The sequence below is a fragment of the Benincasa hispida genome, chromosome 4, assembly GCF_027475165.1.
Source record: "Benincasa hispida cultivar pf3 chromosome 4, pf3_genome.v1.1, whole genome shotgun sequence".
NCBI classification, from domain to species: Eukaryota; Viridiplantae; Streptophyta; class Magnoliopsida; order Cucurbitales; family Cucurbitaceae; genus Benincasa; species Benincasa hispida.
Genome location: NC_143481.1, coordinates 41575680 through 41590072, shown reverse-complemented (window position 1 = coordinate 41590072; position 14393 = coordinate 41575680). Strand labels below are relative to the sequence as shown.

Genomic DNA, 14393 nt, shown 5'->3' with positions numbered 1-14393 from the left:
TTTTCATAGTAATACTATTACAAAATATTATAATTATATTAGAAATTTAATAAATATCAAATATGTAAAACAACATTTAATATATTAATTATAATGAAGAGGGAAAATCGGCATACCTTTAGGATCTATCTTCAGCAAGGAAAACGATAGGAACTCGTGCTGATAGCGTGTTGTGAGCTTGATGAGCATAACAGGAACACAGATACTGATAAAATATAATATTAAAATAAATAAATAAAATATAATAATAAAATAAATAAATTTTGGAATAAAATAAGCATAGTATTTAAATATATGAAATAAATAAATAACAAAAGTAAATAAAACAAAAAGGATGAATTTCTCCATTTTCTCGATCATTTTGAATTTTGCACAATGTGTGTCTTTCAAAACCCACCAAATGCCACTATTTACGGCAATTTGACAAGTAAGAAGTGGATTACATGGACACTAATAATGTGTAATGTTGAGACACATGGACAATACTTTAGAAAATGGAGGCATGACACATGGTCAATAGACACTAAGCATGAGCATCTAATGGACATCTATTATCATGGTATTTATAATAAAAAAAATAATAATAATAATATTATTATTATTATTACAACGTTCAACAAATATACAAGTGAAAGTGAAAGATTGAACTATTGACTCTAGAGACGAGAACAAGGTAATGCTAGGGTTGACAAGTTATAGCCTTCACTTGCAGATTATTTATTATGTTTGTTTTTAATGAGTAAAAAAATATTTGTGGAAGAGCTCTATAAAGACAAAATGTGTTGTGAAATTGAGAAGCATAACGGAGCACAACGAATATGGAGAAAAAATAATATAATAATAAATAAATAAGTAAATAAAATACAATATAATAATAAAATAACTAAAATTATAAAAAATTATGAAAATTTAAAAATAGAAAAATTAGTTGAAATTTGAAGTGGATTTCTCACTAATGTGTGTGATTTTAAAATCTACAAAATGTCACTATGTACAAACAAAGTGGTAAATAGGATGTGGTCTTACATGCCACCAAGCATGAATAACTTTAAGACACATGGCTTTTAGGACACTAAACAATGGACATCTATCTATTTATATAATATTTATAATACTCCCCCTTAGATGCCCATATATATGTGAAATATGCCTCATTAAAATCTTATTAGGAAAAACCCAATGAAAAAAACCCTAGTGAAGGAAAAATAATATATATTTCATATAATATATACTCCTAAAAGGATACAATATATTTACTTCTCATGAAAACATCATTTAAGATCTCTAAGTCGTTATTTCAATGTTGTGCACTAATTTTTTAAAAGTTTTGGTTGGTAATGCTTTTGTAAATAAGTCTGTCAGGTTACCCTTCAAACAAATTTGTTGTACATTGATGTTGTCATTTTCTTCAAGATCATGAGTGTGGAAAAACTTTGGTGAAATATGTTTTGTTCTATCTTCTTTAATATATCCTCCTTTGATTTAGGTTATGTAAGCTTTGTTGTCTTCGTATAATATTATTGAAAGATTTTTATTAGAAGACAAGCACACGTTTCACGAATGTGTTGAGTCATTAATCTTAGCCATACATATTCTCGATTAGCCTCGTGAACTGCAAGAATTTCAGCATGATTTGAGAAAGTGGCCGTTATGGTCTGTTTCATCGATCACCATGATATAGCAGTTTCTCCACATGTGAACATATAACTTGTTTGAAATCTAGCTTTGTGTGGATCAGATAAATATCCAGAATCTGCATAACCAACTAGGTCAAAATTTGACTTATTTGAATAAAATGAACCTATATCGATTGTTTCTCGGAGATAACGGAGTATATGCTTAATTCCATTCCAATATCTTTTTGTAGGAGAAGAATTATATCTAGCTAATAAATTTACTGAAAATGCAATATCTGGTCTTGTATTATTAACAAGATACATAAGTACACAAATTGCACTAAGATATGGTACTTCAGGACAAAGAAGTTCTTCATTATCGTCTCAAGATCAAAATATATCTTTCTTTATATCCAACGAACAGACTTCCATTGGAATATTTAATGGATGTGCTTTGTCCATATAAAACTTTTTTCAAAATTTCTCCCGTATACTATTTAATGAACCATTGGAATATTTAACGGACTTTCATTGTAATGCTTTTGTAAATAAGTCTGTTAGGTTATCCTTCAAACAATTTTTTTGTACAATGATGTTGTCATTTTCTTCAAGATCATAACTGTAGAATAGCTTTAGTGAAATATGCTTTGTTTTATCTTTAATATATTCTCCTTTGATTTGGGTTATGTAAGCTATGTTGTCTTTGTATAATATTGTTGGAAGATTTTTATTAGAAGACAAGCCACACGTTTCATGAATATGCCGAGTCATTAATCTTAGCCATACACATTCTCGATTAGCCTCGTGAATTGTAAGAATTTCGGCATGATTTGAGGAAATGGTCGTCTATTTCATCGAACACCATGATATAACAGTTCATCCACATCTGAACAGATAATCTTTTTTAGATCTAACTTTGTGTGGATCAGATAAATATCCAGAATCTGCATAACCAACTAGGTCAAAATTTTATTTACTTGAATAAAATGAACCCATATCGATTGTTCCTCAAAGATAATGGAGTATATGCTTAATTTCGTTCTAATGTCTTTTTAGTAGGAGAAAAATTATATCTAGCTAATAAATTTATTGAAAATGCAATATCTGGTATTGTATTATTAATAGGATATATAAATGCACCAATTGCACTAAGATATGGTACTTCAGGACCAAGAAGTTCTTCATTATCGACTCAATGTTAATATATATATATATATATATATATTTTATGTCCAATGAATGAACTTCCATTGGAATATTTAATGGATGTGCCTTGTCTATATAAAATTTTTTCAAAATTTTTCCTGTATAAGTTGATTGATGTATAAATATTCCATCTGTTAAATGCTTACTTTGCAAACCAAGGTAAAATTTTATTTTTCCAAGATCTTTCATCTTAAATTCTTTCTTGAGATATTCTATTGCCTTTGAAAACTTTTCATAAATTCCAATTATATTCAAGTCATCAACATATACAATTATAATAGCAAATCCTGATTGTGATTTCTTTATAAAAACACACAGACATATTGGATTATTTTGATATCATTCTTTCAATAAATATCCACTCAACAATTGTACCACATTTTTCCTGATTTTTTCAATCGATATAGTGATCTTTGTAACTTTGTTGAATACAATTCTCGAGAATTTGATGTATATGTTTCAGGTACCTTAAATCTTTATGAGATTCTCATATAAATATCCTTATTAAGAGATCCATATAAATATGCTACGACTACATCCATAAGATACATATCCAGACTTTCATACACTACCAAACCAATTAAATATCTTAGTGTAATTACATCCACCACTAGATAATATGTCTCTTCATAATCAATACCAGATCTTTGTGAAAAAAACCTTGTGCAACTAGTCTTGCTTTGTATCTCGTGACCTCATTATTTTCATTTATTTTTCTCACAAATACTCATTTATATCCCACAGGTTTGACACCATCTGGTGTTCGGACTATTGGTCTAAAAACCTGCCGTTTTGAAAGTGAATTTAATTCTGCCTCGATTGCTTCTTTTCACTAAAGACAATCTTTTCTATGTCGACATTATTCAACAAATTTTGGTTCAGGATCCTCATTTTCAGAAATAACATATAGAGCAATATTATACACAAAAATATTGTCAATAATTACATTAGTTTGATTCCATTCTTTTCCTATCATGACATAATTTATTAAAATCTCATTATTTTCATTAGGTATTTCACCTTCCTCGCTAGTCATGTCGAATATTTTTTCATGGGTATTTACATCATCAACCAAGTATTTTTTACTATTAATTTTTTTTATGATTTTTATTTTTGGAACTCATTGGTCTACCATACTTCTAGCGTGTTCCAGACTCATTAGTGACAACTTGTTGTGTTGGGATATCAATTTTTTATGGAATATTTGCAGCTAGTATATGTGACTGAGTTATTTTCTTTGCATCTATAAATGCATATAATAATTGATTTGTTATATTTTGTAAATGAATTATTTTCTAAACTTCAAGTTCACATTGATCTGTATGGGGATTTAAATGAGATAATAACAATGCTTTCCATGTAATTTCTTTTTCCAATGTTGGAAAATTTGTCTCATTAAAATGACAATCAGCAAATGTGTAGTAAATACATCACTCGTCAAGGGTTCAAGATATTTAATAATTGATAGAAAATCATGTCCAACATATATTCTTAACCTTCTTTGAGGACCCATCTTAATGTGTTGTGATGGAGCAATTAGAACATATACTGCACATCCAAAAATTCTCAGATGAGAAATATTTGACTCATGACCATAAGCTAATTGTTGGCGAGTACTTATGATAAGCTACTGGCCTAATGCGTACAAGTGAAGTTGCATGTAAAATAGTATGTCCCCATACAGATGAAGGAAACTTAGTTCTTATAAGTAATGGTCTTGCAATTAATTGCAAACGTTTTATAAATGATTATGCTAAACCAGTTTGTGTATGAACATGAGCAACATGATGTTCTACTTATCCCAATTGACATACAATAATTATCAAAAGTTTGGGATGTAAATTCACCAGCATTATTAAGACAAATGGTCTTACTTGTATAATCAGGAAATTGTGCTCTTAATTTAATTATTTGAGCGAGTAATCTTGCAAATGCAAAATTTTGACTGAATAATAAGCACACGTGTGACCATCTACTGGATACATTTATTAATACCATAAAATATCTAAATGGTCCACTTGGTGTGTTAATAAGTCCACATATATCACTATTAATACATTCTAAAAATGTAGGCGATTCAATTCCCACTTTAATTGGTGATAGTCTAATTATTAATTTGCATTGAGAGCAAGCATCACATGATAATTTATTAGATTGAAAAATCTTTTGGCTCTTTAATGGGTGTCCACTTGAATTATCAATAATTCTTCTCTTCATTGTAGACCCTGGATGACCCAATCTATCATGCCAAATAGCAAATATATCTAGATTCATAAACTTTAGGTTCATTGTTGCATATGTTTCAATTACTTGTATATGAGTATAATACAATCTAGAAGATAAAGCAAACAAATTTTCCAATATACGTCTTTCATTTAAGACAATAGAGAAAATATATAGATATTCTACATTATTCTTACCATCAGTATCAATATGATAGTCATTGCAACGTATATATTTAAAACTTAGAAGATTTCTCTTTGATTGACTAGAGAAAAATGCACTATCAATTGTAAATTTTGTTCCTCTAAGTAAAATAATATTTGTTTTTCCAAAACTTTCGGTCAAGTTTGCAGAACTTGATACTGTATTTACTTTTGTTTTTAGCATTGTCAATTTGGAAAAGTATTTTTTATTTTTAAGTATTATGTGTGTAATTGCACTATCTGCTAGACATAGATCTTCTTTGCTCATTTTTTAATCACCCAACATATGGAAATGATTCATGTTTCTTCATTAAAAGAAAATAATTACAATAAGAAAAACAACACTTAAAATATACAAAAATTACTAAAAAAAAAAAAGAAAATAGATAAAAGAAAACAAAAATATTAAGTCTAGATATTCTCAAAGTCAAAAGAAACAGTTGAAGTTCCATTAACTGTGCCAATATTCTCTTCAGGAGATTCAAAGAAGTCCGCCACATCCAAATTTGCCATGTGGGATGAGTCAAATATGTCATTATCTTGGTATCCAAAATTTGCTTCCACATTTTTCTCTTTTTCCTTTAAGAAGGTTTGATAGAGGTCAACTGAGTATTTTGACGTACGACAGGTACGTGACCAATGTCCAATCATTCCGCATCGGAAGTATTTATTTTCAACACTCTTTGAACTCTTATCCTATGGAGCTTTTCCTTTGTGATCATCATTTTGTGCGGTTCTTTTGAAATTTGAATGATTAGAACGACCACCACAAAAATAATAATTATTTATTCCCCTGTCACGGTCACAACCTTGACCAAGACCACGGTATCGACCACGATTATTGACTTTCACAGCATTCACTTTAGGAAATGGTGTTGTTTCAATCGGTCGAGATTCGTGGTTCTTCGTCAATAACTCGTTATTTTGTTCGACCACGAGAAGGCATGAAATTAATTCAAAATATTGTTTAAAACCTTTCGCTCGATATTGCTGCTGTAGGAGCATATTCGAGACATGAAATGTAGAAAATGTTTTTTCTAACATATCATCATCAGTAATTTTCTCTCCGCATAACAACAATTTTGAACTGATTTTAAATTATGTATAATTGTAATCACTTATTGATTTAAAATCTTGTAGCCTTAAATGCATCCACTCATAACAAGCTTTAGGAAGAATAACTATTTTTTTATGATCATACATTTCTTTCAAAATTTTTCACAAGATACGAGGATCTTATATCATAAAATACTCCATTTTTAATCCCTTATGGAGATGGCGACGAAAGAAAATCATAGCATTTGCTTTGTCCTGACTGGATATCGTATTTTCTTTTTTAATTGTTTCTTCTAAGTTCATAGCATCCAGGTGAATTTCGACATCGAGCACCCATGACAAATTATTATTGTCATTAATGTCAAGGGTTGTGAATTCTAATTTTGTAAGATTTGTCATGGCAACAATATTACAAACTATTGTATTTATATTGTAAATTTAATATGTATTAAATATGCAAAATAACATTTAATTTATTGATTATAATAAAGAAGAAAAAACCTATCTACCTTTAGGACCTACCTTCAGAATGAAAGCAACAGGAGCTCGTGCTGATAACGTGTTGTGAAACTGTGGAGCATAACGGATATAGAGAAAATATAATATAATAATAAATAAAATTGTGAAAATTTAATAATATGAAAATCTAGTAGAAATTTGAAGTGGATTTCTCACCAATGTGTGTGATTTTAAAATCCACCAAATACCACTATGTATAGGCAAAGTGACAAATAGGATATAGTCTTACATGGACACCAAACATGAATAACTACAAGCCACATGGACAACATGAAGATGACACATGACTTTTAGGACACTGAGCAATGAGCATCTATTTATTTTTATAACATTTATTAATAAAATATCATTGTTTTTTTAAAAACATTTTTTTCCATTTGATAAAAGCAATATTTTGATGTTAAATTTGGTGGATATTTAAATTAAAAGAAAATTTAAGCCAAAGCGAGCATAATTGAATTGACATTCGAGTATATTTTGGTTGATGACCTAGATTTTGTTTTGTGTTTTTTAGATTCACTAAATTTAGCAAATATATGTTTAGTAGACCATTCAAATTTTGTTTTTGAAAACTGTTTTTGGATTATGTGATCCAAATGGTGCAAATTCAACCATATTTTATATTTTCATTTGATTTAGATTTTAAATTCTAAAATTTAAAATGCAGAATTTGTATTAAATAAATATAAAAACAAGTCATGTTATAAAACTCAATTATTTTTTAACATTAAAATATGTATTAAGTAATATATCAAAAAATACATAATATTATAAAATAATAATTATACAAACCTTTTTAATATAAAATATGTTTATAAATAAATTAATACTAATTTATTATCGAATAGTCAAATAGTAATGATTGGTAACTACGACTAACTTTATGGTTTATAAATATAATATGAAACACATTTTAAATAATTACTTAAAATAGAATCCATAAACTCTACTGTCATCTAATTCCTTATTTTCAAATTTATCACCTGAATAATCACAAATTCTCAAGATCAAATCTCCAAACCATTGACAAAACGAAAATATAATGTGGGTTTCCGTATGAAGCATCTTCATTCATAAGTTTATCAGGCAGACCGAAAAATCAAAGGTCGATTTTTACTTATTGTTTCTAAATTGAAGTAGAAATAGATTATAATCTCTCTCGATGAAGCTGCTTGAGATGTTCGTCGGGACAATTTAATGGGATTTCTCCAAGTTTGGCATTTTGCATCAAATTCAGGAAGATACAGAGAGAAAGGGAAAGGGATCTTTCAGTTTCTTAGTCCTGGTGTTTGCACCACCCAATTTTTTGCATCATCATCATCATCATCATCATCATCATCATCATGCATTGTTGAATGTGAAAAAGCAATTCCAAAGGATTTCTATACTACCCATGTCTCGTATGTGCTTGAAATACTGAAATTATGTGCAAAAAGAAGGTTGTTCTTGCAAGGGAAGGCTTGTCATGCCCAAATTCTGGTAATGGGGTTAAAAACAGACGTTTTAACGTCAAATATTCTCATCAACATGTACTCAAAATGTGGTTCAGTTGATTTTGCACGCCAAATGTTCGATGAAATGCCCAGCCGAAGTTTGGTGTCGTGGAACACCATGATTGGGTCGCTTACTCAGAATGGTGAGGAGAATGAGGCTCTTGGTCTTTTATTGCAGATGCAAAGAGAAGGAAGCCCTTTTAGTGAATTCACTATTTCGAGTGTCCTTTGTGCATGTGCTGCTAAATGTGCTCTTTCTGAATGTCAGCTGCTTCATGCCTTTGCTGTTAAGGCTGCAATGGATTTGAACGTTTTTGTTGCAACTGCATTGCTTGATGTTTATGCAAAATGTGGTTTGATGAAGGATGCGGCTTGTGTTTTTGAGTCCATGCCTGAGAGGAGTGTTGTCACATGGAGTTCAATGGTGGCAGGGTACGTGCAAAATGAGATGTATGAGGAAGCTTTGGCATTGTTTTGCAAAGCTTTGGAAACTGGGTTGAAACATGACCAGTTTTTAATGTCATCGGTGATTTGTGCTTGTGCTGGATTAGCAGCCATGATTGAAGGGAATCAGGTGAATGCCTTGCTATCTAAATCTGGTTTTTGTTCAAATATATTTGTTGCTTCGTCTCTTATTGACATGTATGCAAAATGCGGTGGCATTGAAGAAGCTTACAAAGTATTTCGTGATGTAGAAGAGAGAAATGTTGTTTTGTGGAATGCTATGATATCTGGCCTATCTAGACACGCTCGTTCACTTGAAGTGATGATTTTATTTGAGAAAATGCAGCAGATGGGCTTGAGTCCAAATGATGTTACTTTTGTTTCTGTCTTGTCTGCTTGTGGTCGTATGGGTTTGGTTGAAAAAGGACAGAAATATTTTGACCTGATGATAAAAGAGCATCATTTGGCACCAAATGTCTTTCACTATGCTTGCATGGTAGACACTCTAAGCCGGGCAGGGCAGACTTTTGAGGCTTACGATTTGATTAGTAAAATGCCCTTTAATGCTTCTGTCTCTATGTGGGGCTCCCTTTTGGCTTCTTGTAGGACCCATGGGAATCTTGAACTTGCTGAGGTTGCCGCTAAAAATTTATTTGACATCGAACCATGCAATGCAGGTAACTATGTGTTGCTGTCCAACATGTATGCAGCAAAAGGTAAGTGGGATGATGTCGTAAAGGCGAGGAAGCTCCTTAAAGAAAGTGATGTGAAGAAAGAGAGGGGCAAGAGTTGGATTGAGATTAAGGACAAGGTTCACTCATTTATGGCCGGAGAGATAAATCATCCTAAGATTTATGAAATTTACTCGAAATTGAATGAGTTAATGGGAGAGTTACAGATGCTTGGTTACAAGACGGAGACTCAGCATGATCTTCATCAAGTGGGAGAGAGTGGAAAACAAGAACTTTTGAGGCACCACAGCGAGAAGCTCGCTTTTACTATGGGATTATTGTTTTTACCTCCCAATGCACCTATTAGGATTATGAAAAACCTTAGAATCTGTGGAGACTGCCACTCTTTTATGAAGCTTGCCTCAAAATTTGTTCGTAGGGATGTCATAGTCAGGGACACCAACCGATTCCACCATTTTAAGAATGGGTGTTGTTCTTGTGGGGATTTTTGGTGAATATTGGTTTTCTTTTGAAGTGATATTCTTGTTTATTTAATCAAATGTGCAAGCCAGTTATAAGGACTTGGTAAGTTTAAGTAGAAACTACCTCTCTCCGACAGTCTCAACCTCAATGCATTTGGTCATCCAAAGTCACCATTGAAGATTGACCTGTACTGCTAGTTTCCTTTCGATCGGGCTGTACTGGGACCATGACATGAGATGGTCGGGCTGTATCAGGACCATAACATGAGCTTGTTGACATGTTAGTCCTCAGAAGTGAGTTCTTTAGAGCACTGAACACTATGCTTCCAAGTTCCATTCATGCAACCAAAATTATTCGTATCATTCAAGCCTACTCTTTAAACTACTGCAGGATTGATAAGATGAGCAAGTGAGGATAAATCCAAGAACTTTTCCAGGTATGTTAATCCCATTGTCTACTTCAGTAGTTTCTGAGATATCACAATCTAGGGTAATGACACTTTCTTGTCAAAATGTTGCTGATTCGTAAGCTATGCAATTGGTTTATGGCCTAAAGAGCCACTCCGGAGCTTGGCTTCCATTCCATAGATTTTGAACTGCAATCTTCGACTTAAAGATACTGTTATTCTGTTATAAAGAATGGTTTTGTTTCTTTCTGAGCATCTCATGTTTTCTGCACTGAGTTTTAAGATTACCAGATCCCACTCGGTAAATGCTGTCCTTTGTCAATGAATTGAGAAGAGCAAGAAGAAAGGATGCCAAATTTTCGGAATATTCCTATGAAATGTTTGCCTGTTGAAAAAGTGCTTTATACATATTTCTTAAATTTCACTTATTTCATTGTATGTGCTCATCCACCAACCTCCATTTCCAGAGGCAGTGTTCATTTTTACATGGAGGCAATAGTAAACTAGGATTGGCTAGGTAGCAAGTTTGCAACCTTGTTCCTCCTAGGACTCGGTTCTGGATTGACCAGCCTTTGCAGCTTTCAATACTTGTCATGCATTTGTTTCTCCACATTGCAAAGACGAGAAATCAAATCATGTGAAACCCGAACCCCACTTTCCTTATTTAATTATTGAGATTAGTAAAACGTGCATCGAGTAAAAGCCATCATGCATCGAGTAAAGGCCATCGTGTATCGGGTAAAGGCCATCGTGCGTTGAGTAAGGATCATCATGCATCAAGTAAAGGCTATTGTGCATCGAGTAAAGGTTGTCGTGCATCGAGTAAAGGCTATCATGCATCGAGTAAATGCTGTCGTGCATCGAGTAAAGGCCATCGTGCATCGAATAAGGGCTAGACGCCAGCGAGGAAACACTTGGTTACTTTTTTAAAAATTTTGAGAAATTGAGGGATTTAAACGAAATTAGGGGGAAAGGGGGAAATTCAAGAAGGATAAGATAGAACTGAGTTTTTGATAAAGCTTGAGAAATCCAAGGAATTAGGCTGTTAATTTATGATTTAAGGGACAAAAAGTGGGAGATGCATCAGCTAGGTGTTGGATTGATCGAAATTAGGAAAGAGTTGAGGTTCTCAGCCTATAAAAGGGGAAGAAGGGAAATGAGTTGAAACAGACTCAATTGGAGTAATTCCTTGAGGGAAAAGTAAGTTAAACCTCTAGGGAGTTAGTAAGAAAGAAATTGGGAGAAGAAATTATGGTAGAACGAGCAAGAAAACAGAGGAAAACGTTGCTGGTCAGAGGCCACACGAAATTCATCGTGTTGTGCAACTTTTGGGTAAATTCGTGGACTTAAAGAGTGATTTGAGACTCCAAATTCAAAGTTAAGATACTTAAAGGGTTCCTTGGTAATTATGTGGCTTTTAATTCGATTATTTTAAGGTGGAATTGAAGAAATTAAATTCTGAAATTTCTCGTCGGAAAATAGGTACCCGTGGGAAGTTTGGTCGAGGCGTTTTGGGGCAAATCAGACGTTCAAACTTTAAGGTAATATAGTTTAGATGATGAATAAGGGAATTGTATTTATTCATTTGAGTGGGTATGGCTGAATTAAGAAAATTATGTTGCCGGAGGCTCGTCGGAAAAGTTGGCCAAAATCTAGAAAATTTTGGACTGTAGGTTGAAGAAAGAGTAGACCTATTAGGTTTGACTTCTGTTTGTCATCTTTTGTCCGTCACTAAAAGCTGGAACATTCAAATTAAGTTAGTTAAGGTACTTCTAATCATAATTAGGGGTCAAATTGGTATTAATAGGATGCTTTAAGTATAAGTCAATTTTGAAGTTAATTAAGGGGTTAATTTATAGAAAACCCTAATTAGGGTTAATAGGAAAATTTTGCAGAATTGGACAAGATTAATATTAACTAAGGTGTTCCCAACCTTAATTTAAGTTCTAATAGATATCAATAAAATGTTTTAATCTTGGAATTAAATTAGTTTGGAATCTTAAGTTGATTTTAAGATAATTTGAGTATGAAAGTGTAAAGTAAAACCCTAAAATTGGATGGTATTAGGGTTTGGAAAAAATTAAGTCCTTTTAAGCAAAATTGATTGATTTGTGATTATGCGAAAAATAAATAGGAGAATATTAACTAAATTTCAAGATTTATCAAAAACATGTGGGACGAGAGTTTGAAAGGAAAACAAATTAATGGTGAGTGGTTTATATTTTTGAATGGTTGGATGTATTATATATTTGTACCAGTTTGGTAAATTTGGCATGATCTGAAAATATATATTTTCTTGGATTATTATTATTGTTCTGTTTCTCTGTGAGTCTTGGCTTGGATGCTTGTTCCTATTAGTTTGACTGGAAACTGGAAATTGTACCCAAATATTATTAGCATGCTTCGTGGACGTTGGATTGAAATTATCAGTATATCTGGCTGAGGTTATCCACATGCCCGAGTATGTCTAGCAGGAATTGTCGACATGTGCACATTCGATGGGTTGTTTGGGGTACTGGAAATTGTTTTGTCAAACTGGTTTATGGTGATTGACTACGTAATTGGAGGACTATATGATCATGCCAACTTTGTCTCATTTATTAATTGAATGTATGTGTGTGTGTATATATATATATTAAATGGTCATATATATTGTGATATTGATTTCCCAAAAATGTTTTGAAAGCAAATAATATTTTAATTTGAACTGACCACTCATCGAGCACTCTCGCTCATGTTTTCCAAATGTTTTTCTAAATTCCCCCAGGTATCAGAAAGAGGGTGATGGAATTGGCTTAGGACCAGTCGACAGAGTGATTGCGGAAATCATCATGTCTTCACAGCTATATTAGGAAGGTTTGGCCACATGGTAGCAATGTAACTTCATTATTGATAAACGATAATGTATTTTATAAAATACTCTTAATGGAAGTAGTGCAGTTATGTTTTGTAATAAGAAAAAAAATCCTAGATAAGTTCCTAATATCTGTAGTCCTCACACTTTCTTTCGGATTAGAGTGGTTAGCTTGGGAGGGAGTGTGACAAGTTGGTATCAAAGCATAAGTTTCTGAGAAACATGAGATTTAAGTTCAGGAAAACCTGAGGAATGTAGATTCCAAAGGTTTATGTAAAACTTGGAAGGAATAAGTGCACCTATAATTATGAAAACTAGGAAAGTTAAAATTGCCTTGAAACCTGGAAATGAAGGTTAGAAACTCATGAATTCTCTAAATTAATTACATTTCTTTTAGGAGAAATAGACCAATAAGTTATAAAATAAGCATATAAGAAGAAAAACGACGATACTATCGAACTCCAATTCCATACATGGCACTCGAAGAATGGAACAGATTAGACAGGTTGTCGTGCCAAAATGTTAGAAGTGTAAGGGAAAACATTTTGGACCCTGTCTAACTCCGACCAGAACTTGTTTTGAATGTAGGGAGAGGGGATACGTGCGGAAACATTGTCCTTATATTGGGAAAAAAGGATAGCAGATACGATCGGAAAGAAAGTATATACCTCCACGTCACCGAAATGATGAACTTCAGTTAGACGAGGAATTTGGATTACAACTAAGAAAACTTCATATTATGAGAGAGATTAGTCAACCTGCAAAGGATTGTATGCTAATGACTAACAAAGATAGTAGCGACGAGGATGACACGGAAAACTTGTTTGAAAAAGATGTTGATACCTATATAAGTCTTTCTGTTTCTTTTGCGTACAATCAGGTCATGCTTTAGAATTTAGCGTGTGGAAACCAGAAGCAAAATTTGAAATGTTAGGAAAAGGGAAAAAGAAAATAGGAGAAGAGTAAGATAAGGAATCTTAGAAAGGAAAGTAGGATGTAATGTATTATGTGATATATGAAGGAATAAAATAATGTAAATAGTTGAATGTAACCCATGAATCTAATCTTGCTTTCCTAAATTTTGTATGGAAAACATATTGAGGAATACAAGTCAAAGAGCCCAACCTAGAGCCTATGAAACAGGTGGAAATGATGAAAGTGAAGCTAGTTACTCTCAGGAACAAGTTATGTTGGAGGAACAGTATTTGTATAGGTTTGC

The 14393-nt window shown here is 32.4% G+C and overlaps 1 protein-coding gene and 1 pseudogene across 2 annotated transcripts; one reads left to right on the top strand and one right to left on the bottom strand.

Annotated features, from left to right (window-relative positions):
* Window positions 1-5035: 5035 nt before the first annotated feature.
* On the bottom strand, window positions 5036-6703 carry LOC150036710 (uncharacterized; annotated as a pseudogene).
* A 1043-nt stretch (window positions 6704-7746) lies between these two features.
* On the top strand, window positions 7747-13295 carry LOC120075295 (Pentatricopeptide repeat (PPR) superfamily protein). 2 transcript variants are annotated; one of them, XM_039028533.2, is made up of 3 exons: window positions 7747-10207; window positions 10305-10350; window positions 13088-13295. In XM_039028533.2, exon 1 carries the CDS (start codon window positions 8021-8023, stop codon window positions 9944-9946), a length of 1926 nt encoding a protein of 641 aa, XP_038884461.1. In that variant the 5' UTR covers window positions 7747-8020; the 3' UTR covers window positions 9947-10207; window positions 10305-10350; window positions 13088-13295. The 2 variants fall into 2 exon arrangements, with proteins under 2 accessions (XP_038884461.1, XP_038884459.1); XM_039028531.2 differs by having other exon boundaries at window positions 7776-10350.
* The last annotated feature ends 1098 nt before the right edge of the window (window positions 13296-14393 follow it).

Bases quoted from the DNA above. Each gene is read 5' to 3' on its own strand.
- LOC120075295 (XM_039028533.2), top strand. From the start codon at position 8,021: ATGGGATTTCTCCAAGTTTGGCATTTTGCATCAAATTCAGGAAGATAC.